Below are 19,846 nucleotides of genomic sequence, written 5' to 3' on the forward strand. Positions count from 1 at the left end.
ATACACAACAAGAGAGAGAGAAAGTGAGAAAGCAAGCCACCAGGTCCAGGACTCAAACCATGGTCAGCCATGTGGGAGTGCCTAGTACCTTAACCACCACGACTGCTGGCCCCAAGACAATTTATCTTAAAAAATACAATTGTTAATCTATAAACCCAATGCAATTCTTATCAAGATTTTAGGGAGGGCTTTGAGAATCCTGATAACTATAAAACAAAAGGTCTAGCTGCACTTAGGTCAACTTAAAAAGACTGTATTTTTGAAGAGAGAAGAGGACATGAAAAAGCAACTAGCACCGCCAGATATTAGAACATACTATGAAGTCATAATTAAGTGCAACACTGACAAAAGACCAGACAAAAAGACTGATAAAATACATTAGTGCTGCTCAAAGACAAACAGGTACTTATAAGAACTTGATATGAAATAAAGATGGTAACGAGGTAAACAGAAGTGTTATGAATGCAGGGGCAAAAAAGGAACTGGATGCTGATCTACAAATACAAAGATGGATTCTGAAAGGACTGAAGACCTAAATGTGAAAGGTAAAAACTAGTCAAGAGGAAATGAAGAACCTAGGAAGGACTTCTTAAATAACCTCAAAGTACAAGCCATAGGACAAAAAAATTTACTAATATAAATAATTAAGTTCAATAAAGTACTCAGATAAATTTAGTAGAAAAGACACAATATTTACAATTCTAAAACAGGTAATGGAATAACATCTAGAAGACACAGGATTTCTGTGAAATTAAAAAAAAAAAAAAAAAAGGCAACATTTCCCCAATAGGAAAATGAAGAGTGAAAGTGGGCAGCCTAAAAAATTCACAAGCACTATGAAGAAGAGCTCAAAACATACTAGAAAACAGCTAATACAAACACAAAATCAGCCTACACCTCTGATTAGTTTAAAAACAAAAACAAAGAACAAAGCTACATAATACCAAATGTTGGCAAAGACACAAACTTAAGAAACCTTCTTGTCCTAGGTACAATGTTACTGGAAATCATGCCCAAAGTACTTAAGCTTATATACCCCTTTATAAATAGCAATCCCACTGCTGAGATACATATATCTCAAAGGAATTCTTACATAGTTCCTTAACAAGACACACAAAAGGATTTCCTCACAAATTTACATTGATGGAGGTAAGAGTCCAAAAAGAAAAGCAGATAATAAAACACAGTGGACATATACCACAAACAACTAGACAACATTCTTCAACATTCTTAAGTACTAACTACAGATACGTGGAGTAGCAACCTGAACATATCTTAAAATTATTAAGCTGGTTAAAAAAAGTTATAAGCTGAGTAAGATATTCAGGCAATAATTAAGGATTCATTTCATGTTACCAATGAAATAAGAATTCTGCATTTCTTCTCATTCTGTGCATTTCTAACAACCCTCTAAACAAATGGTTAGGATCAGTTCAATTCCTACGAATCTTGGCCAAAATAATTTTAAACTCCCAATATTCCTATTCTAGATACTAACAAACATTAAGTTTCCACTATTAATACTATGCAAACCCTTGAGGGTCTTAAAAATAGGTATAACTGCAATGTTGAATATAGAAAGATAAGGACTACAGAAAAGAAGAACTTGTACCTTTCAATGTATCCTGTTGGTGTTTCTACCAGACCATCAAGTCTTTCTTGAAGGGCTGCAAGAATCTGAGGATTTTGCATCATCTGAACAGTCAGCTGACGCGCTTAAAAAAAAAAGGGCATTGAAAGAATTGTTTTATGAATGTGTATCATGTTTTTTTAATAGGACAATCCAAGTTTTCCTCACTGGCCCATAAACTGCTAGTATGAGTACAGCTATGCAGTGCAAACAAAAAGAGAACACACTCTAGGAAAATCCAATGTTCAGGAAAAGCTCAGATTCCTAATGATCTATAGTATACTGGCATTTCTCAAGGCCACTGCCAAAACTACCACAAACAATACCCTTTCTCTTCCTAGTGTCTTGTGTTTCACCCACCTTGCATTTTGGGAAGCTCAAAGCTTCATCCAGATGCCTATCTATATGACTCTTGCAATCTCCTTAAGGCAGACAACAAGTATCAGAAAATTGAAATACAGTGACAGTTTTAAGCGTCAGAGAAAGATGGAGGAGTGACCTAATGTTTATGTTTGATGCTTGTGTGACACAGCTGTATCACACATTAATAGCTGAGACAAAGGCTGTAAACAAAGCCCAACAAAATTTGGCTGTTAATGGCCTTTAAAAGTTATACTCAAATCAAAAAGGAACAAAGTGTTGCTTCATTAAATAAAGATAATGCAAAAAATTGTCATTAATTTTCTCAATTTTTTTTGATGGTCAATTTACTTGATATTAATAATTCTATTAACAGATGATATACAGTTGTAATAATCAGTATGTATTTAGAGATAAAAACTGGCCATTGAAAATAGTCTTATATCCAGGAAGAAAATGTTCTAGGATGAAAGCAGAACCTTGAAGTTAGTAAGTCTTCTCACAATTAACTTCTACCTGTCCAAAAAAACTAAAAAGTTGAGGGTCATCTGATAATATTCCTGGCCTAGATCTACAGGGTATAAAGTAAAGCAATGTAATTCACCACCGTCACTACCTTTTAAAACCATCCGCTAGAGCAAATTTTGGATGATTCTGCCTACATTTAATCTCTTTGTTGTTGCTTGGCTGGAGTGTATGGGAAAAAAGACAGACATAGCCATTACATGTCTTCTATATATTAAATACTAAACATATTGTATAGAAGCACCACCACCCACCACCTCCCCGTTAACATTTCTAAATTCAGTCAAAACTCATGGGTAGCTGTCTGGCAGAACTACATGTCTGTCACTCCTGAAGCAGAGGGTGCAGACAGTGAGTTCAGTGAATCACTACATTCATCCTTTCCTCTTACTACCGCTGCCTCCCCACGCCTCTAACACTGGCACTCTCTCTCACACACATACCACAGTTACTGAGCTGAGGGTACAGACCAGTAAATAAAGCAGACAAAGGGTTAGAGTTCAAAAAAGGAATGGTATACATTACTACCCTCTAGAAGACATGTGCCAGCAAACACTGGCTCCTGAAGTAATTTAAAGTAATACCTTTGATTTTTGTTTCTTCACCAGTTTCTTCTTCTTCTACTTCTTCAACATCATCCAAATCTTGATCAAGTTCAGACTGTTCTTTGCTATAATATCATGGTATCACACCAAGGTTCAAATGTACCAATTACAAAAAACAAATTACAGAAAAACTTAAGTTTATTTTCTAAATTAATGTCACTTTGCAAAGATACAAAATAGGAAACTCAGTGTTCTAGCTTCATATGTAAACAAGTACAGACTGAAAGTACTTTCATTTAAAAGTATCTGATCAAATATAAAGTTTATATCTCAAGCTTTAAAAATGTGGTTGGTATGGTAGGTTTTTGGAAAAATGTGATGTCAGGAAGTATGTGCTCTTTACCTAATCACTTCCATTTTTCTGTTAGTAACATCCTGATTTTATATAGGATGGCAAAATACCAACTTTAAAGTCTACAGTTTCTATCCTTCCTTTTAGCTAGATAGATATAGTTAACTTTGTTTTGACAGTGAGATTAAAAAAAGGAAAGAAAGCAGAGGTAATGTGGAAGTTTCAGGACCTACCTTACAGAATGGTAGACAACTGGGAAACATTTTTGTTCTTATTCCTTCCTACCGAGAATATGGATTTAAAGGCTAGAACTATAGCAGCCATACTGGACCCTAGGGCATCCCGGAGAATGGAAGCCACAGCTAAAGGTAGAGTTAGATATAAATGGAAGAACCTTGGATTCCTGATGGCTGAGAAATAACCTTATTGAGCCTACCTCTAGATTACAGTAAAATCAAGAGGATAGTACCCTTGAGAAAAGGTAAAAAATAGAGAGCATCCCACCAATTTGACCAAATGCAATTTTACCAAAAATCGAGTTTTTGAACATGAAATTACAAATAGCATTAAAAAGAGAGGTAAGGGGAATCAGCAGTTGGAGTAATGGCTATGTTGCAGGACTCCCATGTAGTCGACCGCAGTTCGAGTCCCAGACCTGGTGGCTTAAACTTACATCAGGCAGGTGTGTGTGCACGCCCACGATCCCAAGAGGAGGAGAATGGATAAGAGATTGCAGCGTGGCCATCGCCCCTGGGGGGTGATTTCTCAATTTCTGTCTCTCTGGTGAGTGCACACACCCTATAGCAAACTCCTCCCAACACCCCCCAAAAAGGAAGGTAAGGATACCTAAATCAAGATACAGGGTCATCATACAATTCCTTGTGTGGTTTCACATTTTAACATTTAGATTTGAGATTTAAATGTTTTCATCCTTAAATGACATTACAAATAAACTTTAACATAGGCTCAAGTAAAAAGATGGTCAATTGTATTCTACTAGCAAAATGTAGATGCATGTAATCTAAGGAAAACTCAGCCTTCAGAAATACATAATATTTCTCCAATTATCTTTGACTTAGTATAAATATTAAATGTAGGCATGGTTATAGATAAGGGATAGAGATAACATAAAGCTGCTCTTTCTCCAGTATCCACTGCTTATTGAACACCTATATCTTAAGGCTTCAAAGCAGGAGTCCACAAACTATGTTGTATAGTCTAATGAGGCCTAATCCTTTTTATTTTTTAAATGGAATTTTACTGAAACACAGACACACTAATTCACATCCATATTGTCTATGACTGCTTTCACATTACATCAGCAAAGCTGAATAGTTGCAACAGAGACCATAAAGTCCAAAATGCCTAAAATATTCACATCAAGCTACTGTATTTACAGACAGTTTGCTGACTCTTGCTTTGGGGAACAAGAATCCCCTCTTCTCCCATGCAGAACTAACAGGCATCCAAAATCATATAGGAGGGCTGTGATAGGAGGTATGAGGGGAAAATCATCCTGTCACAACCCACTTTTTATTCTTTAAAAAAAAAAAAAAAAGAGAGGTTTAAAACAAAATTAAGACTCCAAGGCTAAGATGGCAGGATCACATAAACTCCAAAATCCCCATTAAAACTATGGTAAGATTTTTTTGAACACTGAAGGACAAGGAGACAAGAGGAGCAAAATTTTGGAAGCTGGAAAACAGACGATGATAAACTTCATTGAGAAAACTATAAGCTAGCAGTGGGGTAAACTGAGAATCAGTTCAAGTATAGTCTTCAAAAAGATAAGAACTGATAGCACCAATAACACATCTAGAATTAAGAGCTGCAGGAGGTTGAAGGTGGCTAAAATAAGTAGGACTAAGTAAAAACGTAAGTGGCTAAACCCTTAGTTCTTCTCCCAGATGCCAGTAGAAATTATTCCAGCAGTTTTTACTTTACAAATGTCAAAACTCATAAATCAAGCTGGAAGACCACAGACACAGTTAGGAATATAAAAATTATGGCTTACATAGACATTGGAATGCTGACTGTAAAGACTCCTCCCTAGCTGTCATCTCCCAATTTGATTCCTTCAACATTGGAAGTCAGATCTTTACCCAACACTGTTCACTGGGGAATCTGATCAGTACAGAAAAAAATAAGCAAACAAAGGACAGCATTCTGACTTTGAAGGACTTATGTAATGTGCCCACTACGATGACTCTACACTAAAACCCTAAATTAACAAGCCTCCAATCTGACACTAAGACTTTTCAATCTTCTTTTTAAACACCCTGAACTCCAACCCCAACTAATCTTAATGAGCAAACAACCAAATAATACCTCATATTTGAGGAAAATCTCATTGAGGTCCAAACAAATAGGGGAAAGAAAACAAGTGCAAAAGATCACAAGGAGGAAGAAACATCCAAATAAGACATTACAATCAATGAAACAAGAATATGATGCTATAAAAATGCAAACAGAGAGCAAAGGAATTTTGGAAACTTTTAGATCATGGAGAAAGTCCTGACGTGTTTTTCTATGCAAAAATGCACCTTTACTTCCCCGATGGCCCAATGAAACAGTAGAAATTTAGAAATCCAACATATAAGTTATTAACAGTTTCTTTGGCCTAGAAAGAAGAGCGAAGAGACAAAGATGGAAAATATGACAAAGGATACTAGAAAACCAACCCATTGTACAACATCTAACAGGAGCTCCAGGAAGAGAACAGAAATCAATCCACAAAGTAAGTCAAGATTATTCTCTGGAACCGAAAGCCAATGAATTTCTATAATGAAATGGTCTACCACTGAATGTCTGACACAAGAAACAAAAAAGATAAAACTATATGAAAATTTCAGAACTCTGAAGCCACAGTGGTTTCCAAATATATGTATGTTTTAGAAAGTATATACAAATGACCAAGAATTATGACTTTGAATTTTAACACAGTAACACTGGAAGCAAGGTGATAATGGAGCAATGCCTTCAAAATTCTGGGGAAAAAAGATTCTCACATTAGAATTCTACAAATAAATTTACTTCCCTTGTACTCTTCTAAGGAGGGACTAAAAAACCAAAGAGAAAACAACATGGTGTATGACAAACAACTAACTCCACAGAGGAGAAATAAAAGGAAACCCCAGGAAGATGGTAAAATATATCCACAATGTCAACCATGTAGCCAAGATTAATTAATCCAGACTGGAATAGTCTAACTCAGGGGACAATTACTTAAGAGCCATTATCACCAAAATACCTGCTGCCACTTTTTTTTTATGCTGAAGAATAGCATAAATGAAAAAAACCAGTCCCAAATTCTTATATCCACTTATTTGTCTTGACCGTGTGCTTCCAATTCCTACTCTCCCACCTACATCCCAATGCCTACAAGAGTTATGAATAATCATTACAGAGGCCTTTAAAGAGTTCATGGGAAAATGGAAGTAGCTATGGTGCAAAAAATCCATGCAGTTCTTTCAAAACACCTATTTTCCATGAACTACTTTAAGATCCCTTGTATCATCCTTCTGTTTTAACCTAAATTGGCAGGCTACTGTGAAATTACACAAATTATGTAGCCCCCATCCCATTCTTTTAGCAAGACATCCAGCTACACTAAATCCCTATCACATGCCAACTTAATTATATTATTATATTATATTCATTTCCTAGAATGGATGACCTTTGCCCAGTGATTTTTTAAGAAGAGAACATAAGAAAGCCTCAAGAAAACAGAAGTCAGACTATGAGTCAGGTATTTTCATCTTGGAGTCTTCAACTAACAGTGTTTAATACTGCTATACCCAGCTGAGTATATAACTGCTATTCATCTTAGAAATGAAACACCGATTCAGAATTTTTGTGGGGTAAAACCCTATAAAGAAAAGGAAAGAAAAGAGACAGGACAGTGCTTTGTATACCTCTGGAGAGGAAAGATGGAGGACACAACTAGAGTATGTAAGTCTTCTAACAGTAATGTGCTTCTTGTACACAAATGTCTTATTATGTATACATTTTATACACATTTTGTACGTATGATACACTTAAAATGTAAGCAGTAAAATTCTGAAGATATGATGAACGAATTTGGTAAGGATTTGTTATAATAATCATGTTATAATCAATTATTGTGCTCAGCACTTTCCTAAGAATTAACACTGACAAATATTTTACTATGTTTATGAAAGGGATTACATATGTTATTTTATTCTGGCTGCACTGTACCTAATTTTCCTAGCAGTAGATCCTAAGCAGTAGCCATTACTGTAATTTCCACAGCATACAATTCATACAGCTATTTACTAACACAGTACAAAATGATGCCAAGTATCTGAATAAGAACTATCTGCCACTTACTTGTCAATGTCTGCCATGTTGTAAGAACTTCAAATATCTATGGAAAGAAACACCAGTGTTAAAAAGCATATGATTTTATTTAAAATCAATAAAAACATTTGAAGCCAAAACCCTTAAAGTCAATACCACATTGAAAACCATCCCCAGAAAAACTGTGCATTCTTTTCTTAAGATTTTTGCTATGGGGTCCATGTGCTCGGAGACACACAGAGACAGAAAGCAAAAAAATCAACCCCAGGGAAGGAGGTGAATGGCCATACCACCACCTCCTTAGAGATCTGAGGCATGCACACACACAGCCTTGGTTTGAGTTTCAAGTTGCCAGGTCCGGGACTTGAACCACAGTTGACTACCTGGAAATCCAGCAATGTAACCATTTTGCCATCTGCTGGCCCCACTGTGTATTCTCTTTAAAACAGTAACAGTACTAAGAAAAAAAACATGGAACATACAGAGTTTCTTAAACAGTCACTGAAAAAAAATTTTCTGAGAATTCTGTTTAAAATGAGAAAAGTACTGCTAGGCTTTCCAAATCTATTGCATAAAAACTATTACAATAGCAAAGTTTAAAAAAAAAAAAAAAGAAACAAAAAACAAAAAACCCTGTTTATTTGCTAGAATCACAGAAAAGAAACAGTACAAAATGGTCTTTATTCAGATTCTTTTAAAGATCAGGAATCTTCAAATTCTGCTTAAGTATTTAGGTTATTTAGCACATCAGAACAAATCATTTTTAACAGTATTAATTTTTTACCAAATTCATGTTAAAAAAATCTGCTACCTACTGTACTTATGCTCCCTAGAGAGCTTTAAAACATATGGCTTAATTTTCCTTGCATTGGGGTCAGCAGGTGGTGTGGTGGTTAAGGGTGCTGGACTCCGACATGAACAACCACAGCTGGAGTTCCCAGACCTGGTGGCTTGCTTTCTCCCTTTCCCTCTCTTGCCCTTTGTCTGTGCCACTCTGGTCAAATTTAAATAAATAAATAAAGTTAAATAAAATAATTCTTTAAAAAATAATAGTAATGGACCCAAGGGGTCCTCTAGCTAGGTAAGGCCGGTCCCCAGGGCCCCGGAGTCACCACTGCCATGGCTTAGCCAGTCGTAGGGGATCCAGCAGTTGCTGCAGGCCGAGAAGTGGGCCACGAGGCCCACATGGGAAAGACCCAGAGGCTGAAGCAGGCCAAAGCAGCAGCTCAGGCTGAAAGTGAACAGTATTGCCTGCAGGAGGAGAAAGAATTCAAGGCCAAGGAAGCCGCGGCTCTGGGATCCCACGGTAGTTACAGCACCGAAGTGGAGGAGACCCAAGAGAAGATGACCAACCTCCAGAACTACTTCCTACAGAACAGGGATGAAGTCTTGGATAACCTGTTAACCTTTGTCTGTGACATCTGGTCAGAAATACGTGAAAACTACCGCATAAATGGACAGAAGGGAACCAACAGTTAGCATAATGGCTATGTCGCTAGACCCCCACGTAGTCAACCGCGGTTCGCGTCCCGGACACGGTGGCTTAGAACTCACGCCAGGCGCATGTGCATGCGTGCCCAAGATCCCAAGAGGAGAATGGAGTAGAAGGGATTGTGGCGTGACCATCCCCCCTGGGGGGTGATTTCTCGCTTTCTGTCTCTATGTCTCTGTCTGTCTGGTGAGCGCACACGCCCTATAGCGAAAATCTCTCCAAAAAAAAAAAAAAACAAACAAAAAACAAAGGACAGGAGAAGAATGAAGTGCCTGTCCCATGGATCAGTGTCTTTTTTTTTAAAGACTTATTTTATTTAACATTTATTTATATATGTATTATACATATATGTATAATATATAAATATATACTTATATCTGACCAGAGAGGGACAGAGTGAGAAAGAGAAGGGTAATGTGAGAAAGCAAGCCGCCAGATCCCAGACTCGAAACTCAGTCTGCCATGGTGGGAGTTCAACGCCCTCAACCACCACGCCACCTGCCAGCCCCTGGATTGGCATCTTAGATGCCCTCATATGAAGCATTATGGAGCTCCAGTTATATTCTTGGAAAAGGCATTAAATTATTTCTGTATATTATTTAGCAGGTCCTTCCACTTTTTGCAGAGTAGCAAATCTAGTTTCTTTGTAGATTTTATGCAAAGAATTTATCCAAAGAATTCATCTTTTTACCTCATATTACTTAGAAATCTAATGGGTATATGTTGTTTTTCTATGACTTTAGCTCAAACAACACATATCTCAATGTTAACTTTTTCTGTTTTAGATCTAGTAAAAAAGGAAATTCTTTGAAGAAAGGGATTAAATTTTTTTTCCCTAGTGCTTTCTTGAAGGCCAGGGGCTTTATCCATGAAAAAGTAGTAAGTAGTTACTTGTAACCTGTGTGAAGCAGCAGCTAGCCTTAAAACAGTCCTTTTTGGCTAAAAGGTAGGACAGAGACTACTAGTGTAATCTTTTGGGCTGCCTTTAATTTCTTTTAATCAAACAATAGATAGGATTCAGAGACTTGTTATGTGTTATTACTTGGTGTACTGATATCATTTAAAAGTAAAAGACTCTTGGGACCAGCAGTTAGCATAATGGCTGTGTCGCTAGATTCCCATGTAGTCGAGCACAGTTTGAGTCCCAGACCCGGTAGCTTAAACTCACACCAGGCGCGTATGTGCGTGCCCAAGATCCTGAAAGGAGAATGGAGGAGAAGAGACTGCAATGTGGCCATGCCCCTTGGGGAGTGATTTCTTGCTTTCTGTCTCTGTCTTTCTGGCGAGCGCACATGCCCTATAGCAAAAACCTCTCCAAAAAAAAAAAAAAAAAGTTAAGACTCTTTGTCATGAAAAACATAATAGTAGTAATAATAATCCTTGCACCAATGTCAAGTATTTAAACTCTTTCATGACAATTTTAACCTCCAGGACCCAACCTATGTCAGGTATGCCTTTCCTAGCTCTTCAATTGTACCCCTCATCACCCACAACCTCCCCTGGATATGCTGGTGCACTGTCAGTAGCACTCTTCATTACCATGAATAAATTTACTGTTAGGATTGATCAGAACATGTATTAAGTTCCTTCCCAATAATAGTAAAGCAGTCTCCCCTTATCCACAGGGAATATAGTCCAAGACCTCGAATGGATGTCTGAAATCACAGTAAAACTAAATCTCATATATACTGAGTTGTTGGAAAAGTCATGACATATTTTTTATGCAAAAACCCAGTATTAAGTTCTTCCCTATAAGCACATACCTATGACACAGTTTAACTTATAAATCAGACATAGTAACATAGTAACCAATAAAAAAAATTAGAACTATAATGATATATTGTAGAAAGAAACTTAATGGGCTGGCCCCACAGCCTAGTGGTTAAGGGTGCCAGATCCCACATGGCTGACTGCAGCTCAAAAATCTGACTCTGAGGACTTGAGAAACTTGCTGTATGCATATGTGCTTGTCTAAAATTCTAACAGGGTGGACAGAAGGGACTGCACTGTGACCACAACCCCTGGGGAGTGAAGTGCTTTCACATATCATCACCCCAACTCACTCCCCGCACCTATTTCTACCTTTTTCTGGCAAGCACGCACACTCTGCTATTGATATTCTGGGAATGCATGTACACACATCCAGCATGTTTCTCAAGATTCCAGGACTCAAACCATGTAGTTAGCCATGTGAGATTCAGTCATCCAAACCACCATACCATAGGCTGTCTCACAAAATTTTAATAAGCTTAATACCTACACAATAAAAAGATATTGATTTCCAGTAGTAACGTGGCAATATTTGAGGAAGTATGTTTAGTGACTGCGTCCCTCCTTTAGACTGGCTATAAAATAAACATTTCTTCCTAAGGTATACTCATCTATTTTAAAACATTTTCTATTTCTCTAAATAATTCCTAATAGTAATGATACATTTCTCCAGTGATGCTGAGAAATTGGCAGCATTTAACAAAGATATTTAACAATTACAACAAATAATTCCACAGTAAGCAAAGAAAAATACTCAATTTTTGGCATCAAGAAATACAAGCTCAGATTCCAGTTTATTAGTTGAAAGAATTCTTTTTTTTTTTTATAAATTGCCAAAGTGTACATGCACCAGCAAGAGACACAGAGAGAAAACATACCCTCCCCTGCACTGGTTGCGGTCACACTACAATCTTTTTCTCTCCACTTTTCCAATCTGTTAAGATTTTGGGGAGGCGTACACATGTCAAGACACCAGAGCCAGGACTGAAACCGCAATAGGTCATGTGTGATCTATCTCCCTAAGCTCAGTAGTTGGCTCTGCTAGGAAGTCAGCTCAAAGGATTTTTGAAAATTGTGATGTATGTTCTTTCTTAATGTCTGGCTAATGTTCCTATACACTATTATCTTTCTAGAGGGCCATAGGAATATCAAAACCTCTAAATATGTCCACCTTCAATCTTATTCAATTATGAGAATGACATAAAAAAATTATAAAGAACTCAAGGCCTTTACTTTTCATGGTAATGTAAAAGGGTCTTCTTCAAACTCTAGCAAACAAGTCTTGCATACGCTTTGACTCTCAGCTCAAACTTTTAACTTTTTCGTGGTTTCTCCAATTTGCACAATCCGGTAAAAATAAGACTTCTTGGTGGTATACACTCACATAAAGCTCTCTTTATTTCCATCATAAACGTCTCGAGTTTGCAGTCATAAATTATGTTACCTAATGTCTGTCTCTACCAAATGACAAGCCCATACATTCATGATTATAGGAATTATATCTGTAATATTATGCCAATAACTGCATTACATTCTTCAGGGCAAAACACAAAACATGTTACAAACTCAAGTCATTAACACTGAACATACATACAACAAATGTTCTGCAGTAAAAAATGAAGCAGGTGCCAGATGGTGGCACATCAGTAAAACCTGAAGCTCAGTAAAGATTCCCTGTTCAAGTCCAGAGACCTGAGTATGACAGGCATGCATTTGCCCATGATTTGGGCCTAGCTGAAGGCTGGGGGTAGATCCTGGCATCAGTCTGTGTGTGGGGGTGTGGGGGGGTATCTCTCATCCTTGGGAGAGTTAACTGGATACTTTTTTTCTTTTATATGGAGAGGTTTTAGCTATATGGCGCGTGCGCTCGTTCACCAGACAAGAGACAGAGACAGAAAGCGAGAAATCACCCCCCCGGGGGGAGGGCCACGCAGCAATCCCTTCTCTTCCATTCTCCTCTCAGGATATTGGGCACGCACGCACACGCGCCTGGCATGAGTTTAAGCCACCGGGTCTGGGACTCGAACCGCAGTCGACTATGTAGAAGTCCAGCGACAGCCATTACACTAACTACTGGTCCAACTGGATACTTTTTAAAAACATTCAGCCCTGTAACACAGTGGTTAAGAAAATTAGACGCTGGGACAAGCAGATGGCATAATGGTTATGTCTTTGGACTCCCACCTAGTCAACCACAGTGGTTTGAGTCCTAGATCTGGCAGCTGTGTGTACATGCCCAAAATTCCCAAGAGGAGAATAAACGATAAGGGATTGCAGCATTATGACCACCCTCCCTGGGAGGTGATTTCCCACTTTTTGTCTCTCTGGCAAGCACAAGTGCCCTATAGCAAAAATCTCTTAGAAAAAGAAAACCAGATACCATATGGCCAACTGCAGTTCAAATCCCGATCCCAGCAGTGGGGCCAGCAGGTAGCATGGTAGTTGAGGCCCTGGATTCCCACATGGCTGAACCCAGTTAGAGTCCTGGACCTGGCAGCTTCCTCATTTTCCTTTTACCCTCTCTCTAGTCAAATTAAAAAATAATAAATAAAATTCAATAAAAAAAATTAGAACTATAATGATATATTGTAGAAAGAAACTTAATGGGCTGGCCCCACAGCCTAGTGGTTAAGGGTGCCAGATCCCACATGGCTGACTGCAGCTCAAAAATCTGACTCTGAGGACTTGAGAAACTTGCTGTATGCATATGTGCTTGTCTAAAATTCTAACAGGGTGGACAGAAGGGACTGCACTGTGACCACAACCCCTGGGGAGTGAAGTGCTTTCACATATCATCACCCCAACTCACTCCCCGCACCTATTTCTACCTTTTTCTGGCAAGCACGCACACTCTGCTATTGATATTCTGGGAATGCATGTACACACATCCAGCATGTTTCTCAAGATTCCAGGACTCAAACCATGTAGTTAGCCATGTGAGATTCAGTCATCCAAACCACCATACCATAGGCTGTCTCACAAAATTTTAATAAGCTTAATACCTACACAATAAAAAGATATTGATTTCCAGTAGTAACGTGGCAATATTTGAGGAAGTATGTTTAGTGACTGCGTCCCTCCTTTAGACTGGCTATAAAATAAACATTTCTTCCTAAGGTATACTCATCTATTTTAAAACATTTTCTATTTCTCTAAATAATTCCTAATAGTAATGATACATTTCTCCAGTGATGCTGAGAAATTGGCAGCATTTAACAAAGATATTTAACAATTACAACAAATAATTCCACAGTAAGCAAAGAAAAATACTCAATTTTTGGCATCAAGAAATACAAGCTCAGATTCCAGTTTATTAGTTGAAAGAATTCTTTTTTTTTTTTATAAATTGCCAAAGTGTACATGCACCAGCAAGAGACACAGAGAGAAAACATACCCTCCCCTGCACTGGTTGCGGTCACACTACAATCTTTTTCTCTCCACTTTTCCAATCTGTTAAGATTTTGGGGAGGCGTACACATGTCAAGACACCAGAGCCAGGACTGAAACCGCAATAGGTCATGTGTGATCTATCTCCCTAAGCTCAGTAGTTGGCTCTGCTAGGAAGTCAGCTCAAAGGATTTTTGAAAATTGTGATGTATGTTCTTTCTTAATGTCTGGCTAATGTTCCTATACACTATTATCTTTCTAGAGGGCCATAGGAATATCAAAACCTCTAAATATGTCCACCTTCAATCTTATTCAATTATGAGAATGACATAAAAAAATTATAAAGAACTCAAGGCCTTTACTTTTCATGGTAATGTAAAAGGGTCTTCTTCAAACTCTAGCAAACAAGTCTTGCATACGCTTTGACTCTCAGCTCAAACTTTTAACTTTTTCGTGGTTTCTCCAATTTGCACAATCCGGTAAAAATAAGACTTCTTGGTGGTATACACTCACATAAAGCTCTCTTTATTTCCATCATAAACGTCTCGAGTTTGCAGTCATAAATTATGTTACCTAATGTCTGTCTCTACCAAATGACAAGCCCATACATTCATGATTATAGGAATTATATCTGTAATATTATGCCAATAACTGCATTACATTCTTCAGGGCAAAACACAAAACATGTTACAAACTCAAGTCATTAACACTGAACATACATACAACAAATGTTCTGCAGTAAAAAATGAAGCAGGTGCCAGATGGTGGCACATCAGTAAAACCTGAAGCTCAGTAAAGATTCCCTGTTCAAGTCCAGAGACCTGAGTATGACAGGCATGCATTTGCCCATGATTTGGGCCTAGCTGAAGGCTGGGGGTAGATCCTGGCATCAGTCTGTGTGTGGGGGTGTGGGGGGGTATCTCTCATCCTTGGGAGAGTTAACTGGATACTTTTTTTCTTTTATATGGAGAGGTTTTAGCTATATGGCGCGTGCGCTCGTTCACCAGACAAGAGACAGAGACAGAAAGCGAGAAATCACCCCCCCGGGGGGAGGGCCACGCAGCAATCCCTTCTCTTCCATTCTCCTCTCAGGATATTGGGCACGCACGCACACGCGCCTGGCATGAGTTTAAGCCACCGGGTCTGGGACTCGAACCGCAGTCGACTATGTAGAAGTCCAGCGACAGCCATTACACTAACTACTGGTCCAACTGGATACTTTTTAAAAACATTCAGCCCTGTAACACAGTGGTTAAGAAAATTAGACGCTGGGACAAGCAGATGGCATAATGGTTATGTCTTTGGACTCCCACCTAGTCAACCACAGTGGTTTGAGTCCTAGATCTGGCAGCTGTGTGTACATGCCCAAAATTCCCAAGAGGAGAATAAACGATAAGGGATTGCAGCATTATGACCACCCTCCCTGGGAGGTGATTTCCCACTTTTTGTCTCTCTGGCAAGCACAAGTGCCCTATAGCAAAAATCTCTTAGAAAAAGAAAACCAGATACCATATGGCCAACTGCAGTTCAAATCCCGATCCCAGCAGTGGGGCCAGCAGGTAGCATGGTAGTTGAGGCCCTGGATTCCCACATGGCTGAACCCAGTTAGAGTCCTGGACCTGGCAGCTTCCTCATTTTCCTTTTACCCTCTCTCTAGTCAAATTAAAAAATAATAAATAAAATTAAATAAATAACCCTTTAAAAAAGTGAAAAACACATTGGGTGGCAATCATGCCCAAAATAAAAACCTTTAACAGGAAAAATGGTAGAAAAAGTATTCCAGTGTCACTGTGCCCCACTAGGGGATGTTTTTTCTCCCTCCCTTCAGTGAATGTATCCTCTGACAATAAAATTTTCAAAAAATTTTTTTTCAAAAAGCAGACCTGAGTTAATGTAGAAGGAACAGCAAGCATGGTATAGAATATAGGACAAAATCCCACTTGAATGTGAAGCACGTGTGTGTACAGACAGATATTCAGGCAGGGTTAGAGGCTGGAACTAACATAGTTGATTATACAATTCAAGTCCTGGACCCAACAGCTAGAGAAACCCATCAGGCAAGTGTGTGTGCAAGCCTAGAGTCCTGAAGGGAGGGAAAAATACAAAAGGGACTGTGGGGGGACCATTCCCCATGGGGGATGTTTTCTTATTTTCTCTAAGGTACTTACCTTAGAGTGCATGTGCCCACTAGCAAATTTTAAAAGTAAAAAATCATTTTCTGATCATCAGATTGCACTTAAGATTTAAGAAGCAAACTCAAGACTTAACTGGCACTGGGACCAGCAGTTAGCGTAATGGCTATGTCGCTGGACTCCCATGTAGTCGAGTACCAGACCTGGTGGCTTAAACTCACGCCAGGTGTGTGTGTGTGTGTGTGTGTACCTAAGATCCCGAGAGGCAAATGAAGAAGGGATTGCGGTGTGGCCATCCTCCCTGGGGAGAGGTTTCTCGCTGTCTGTCTGTCTCTGTCTTTCTGGCGAGTGCACACGATTCCACACTAGAATAATCTAATTCTATCCATACAAAAAGCATACATTAGAAAAGCGCCAGGGGGAACCAGCAGTTAGTGTAATGGCTATGTCGCTGGATTCCCACGTAGTCGACCGCGGTTCGCATCCTGGACACAGTGGCTTAAAACTCACACCAGTCAAGTGTGCATGCGTGCCCAAGATCCCAAGAGGAGAATGGAGAAGGGATTGCGGCGTGACCATCCCCCCGGGGGGTGATGTCTCGCTTTCTGTCTCTCTGTCTCTGGCGAGCGCACGCGCCCTATAGCAAAAATCTCTCCAAAAGAAAGAAAGAAAGAAAGAAAGAAAGAAAAGCGCCAGGAAGCAACAACACACTACCATATAAAATCAGCATAATTGTTCTTGTTTATTCTGAATATAAAAGTCTAAAGGAAACTCCAACTTGGAATTCTAAGTAAAATAGTAGTCTTGTGTGACTGAGAATATTTCATGTAGTCAATATTAGTCAACTTCAGGAAAAGAGATAAAGACTGAAAAAGGAGATTTCCCACAAAAGAGAACAGACAGGTCTGAGTGGTCGTTTAACAGGTGGGTCGTTAAGTGAGGAGTGGCTGTATTAAATAAAATCAATGAGATTTTATCTGTCAGACATGAAACTGATTTCCAGATCCATGTGAAACAAACTTCCATTCCTGACAGTGACAAGCTAGATTATGCAGATCAACTCTACAAATGAAAAATAATGAAAAATTCAGACAAACTTGTTAAAATCTTGGCACAGCCAAGCAGCACCAGCTGCTGGGCAATGCTAGAGCCACATGGAAAGGCCCAGATCCTGGCAACCCAAGATCCCAGTAAGCTGGAGGCCAGGGTGGCAGGATCAAGGTGTGGCACTAACCCATGGAAAGTTCGTCCCTATCTTCTCTCTCATTCCACCCATTAAAAAAATATAATTTTTTAAAATTTGTTAAAACACTAATGATATCAAGATATAAGGCAAAACAGAAAGCAGAAGGATAAAGGAGAAGAAAGCCACTTTTGCCGTGAGGGCAGATGCCAAATTCTCAGCAAATATTAACTCCAGTATGATCCACCTTGTAGTGAAAAAAATAAAAAAGACAGACCTTTGGCCTACCCAACGTGGAGAATCTTCAGTAACCTTCTCAAGTTAAGCAGGCAGACCAATGTGCTATATCCTCAGGAAAAATAAACAAGGTGACCTGAACAAACCTAAATTCACTTCCTATTTCCCCTCAAATCCCAAGCTGTATGTTTAGTCTCTCACTAATAGTGTTCATAGGGTCTTAGAATACTATAGTCAAGCAAATATCATGTAAGAATTGAGGTAAGGTCTTAAAAAAAGAAAAAAAAAAAAAAAAAAGAAAGAAACGAGGCAAGGAGCCATCAGGTGGTGTGGGTAGTTAAGGTGCTGGTTCCCACGTGGCCAACCTCTTGGTTAATAAGAGTTCTGGAAAAACATTCCAGGCATGTGTGTACGTGTGTCTAAAATCCTGAGAGGAGAATGGAGGAGAAAGGATTGTGGTGTAGTCACCCTGCTGAGGGATCATTTCTCGCTTTTCCCTCGTCTCTCTTTCTGTCCCTGACAAGTGCCAGAGGTGTAAGCTTTCAATGTAAAATACAATTACAATTCTAGCCCAGAAAGTTGGTATCACTGCACTACCAGAAAAAAGGGAAAAAAAAAGACTAAAAGGAATAAATTTACTTGTAATAATACTTTTTTATTATTATTTTTTGGGGGGGAGAGGTTTTCGCTATAGGGCGCGTGCACTCGCCAGACAGACAGAGACATAGAGACAGAAAGCGAGAAATCATCCCTTCTCCTCCATTCTCCTCTCGGGATCTTGGGCATGCACGCACATGCGCCCGGCGTGAGTTTTAAGCCACCGGGTCCGAGACGCGAACCCGCAGTCAACTACATGAGAGTCCAGCGACATAGCCATTACGCCAACTGCTGGTTCCCAATACTTTATTTTAATAAAAGGTTCAATTTGCAACTACACACACACACACACACACACACAATGTATAGAAAATTTAAAAAGGAACATACTGTCCTAATAACATGTCTGAAGGGAAATCTTACAGGGGCTGGCAGGTGGCATGGTGGTTAAAGGCACTGGACTCCCACATGGTTGACCATGGTTAGACTCCCGAACCTGGCGGCTTGTTTTCTTACTTTCTCTCTCTTGCGCTCTTACTTTCTCACTCTGCCCCTCTCTGATCAAAATTAAAATAAGTAAATAAAGTTAAGTAAAATAATTCTTTTTTAAAAAAATCTTACATTAGAGCAAAGAGGGAAGACAACAGATTAAATCAACCCATAAACTGACCATTTTGTGGTCATTTAAAAGACCCATGTCCAGGCACCTTTTGTCAACCAACCATTCTGGCAAACTATTCTGAATATCCCTTACTTTGTCTTTTTTGAGAATTTTTTTTTTTTTTTGGTTAACAGGCTGCATGTGCTAGGAACAGAAAGCAAGAAATCTCTCTCTCTCTCACACTCACACACACACACGTCTGGGTATGACCACGCTACAATTCCTTCTCCCCCATTCTACTGGGATTCTAGGCATATGCATACACACACCCAGTGTGAGTTTCAAACCATGGGGTCTCTGACTCAAACCACAAGTCACTACATGGGAGTCCAGAGCTTTAACCACTATGCCACCTGCTGGCCTCAATATCCCTTACTTTCAACGAAAAGAAAGTTAATGTATGTGGAGTCTATTCTGTAATAAACTATTATGGGTTTTTTTCTCACTTAAAGATGGTATTAAGCACTTTGTTCAGTAATGCAATCCTGGAGAAACTAAAATATGACTTCCAAAATCCATGCCCAGTCTTGCTACTTCAAAAACCAGCGTGCTGGGGGCAGTAGGTGGCACGGCGGTTAAGACGGGACTCCCACATGGCTGGCAGCAGTTTTGGGTCCCAGACTTGGCAGCCTCTCTCTCTCTCTCTGGTCAACTT

General features: G+C 39.1%; 1 protein-coding gene and 1 pseudogene across 4 annotated transcripts in view; one reads left to right on the plus strand and one right to left on the minus strand.

The window, feature by feature from the left end:
* NAP1L1 (nucleosome assembly protein 1 like 1) overlaps positions 1 to 19,846 on the minus strand; it is a 74,084-nt gene that overhangs the window by 20,513 nt on the left and 33,725 nt on the right. For 2 of the 4 annotated variants that reach the window (XM_014585707.2, XM_014585708.2), the window contains exons 2-4: positions 7,763 to 7,799; positions 3,100 to 3,185; positions 1,613 to 1,715 (exon numbers count right to left, since the gene is read on the minus strand). In XM_014585707.2, coding sequence (XP_014441193.1) covers positions 1,613 to 1,715; positions 3,100 to 3,185; positions 7,763 to 7,779 — 206 coding nt within the window. In that variant the 5' untranslated portion in view covers positions 7,780 to 7,799. Of the gene's footprint in view, positions 1 to 1,612; positions 1,716 to 3,099; positions 3,186 to 7,762; positions 7,800 to 19,846 lie in introns of those variants that run through there. The other 2 variants (XM_027769699.1, XM_014585709.2) reach the window with 2 other exon arrangements.
* LOC102488323 (V-type proton ATPase subunit G 1 pseudogene) lies at positions 8,406 to 9,211 on the plus strand (annotated as a pseudogene).

Source organism: Tupaia chinensis, unplaced genomic scaffold (genome assembly GCF_000334495.1).
Source record: "Tupaia chinensis unplaced genomic scaffold, TupChi_1.0 Scaffold000085_1, whole genome shotgun sequence".
NCBI lineage: Eukaryota > Metazoa > Chordata > Mammalia > Scandentia > Tupaiidae > Tupaia > Tupaia belangeri.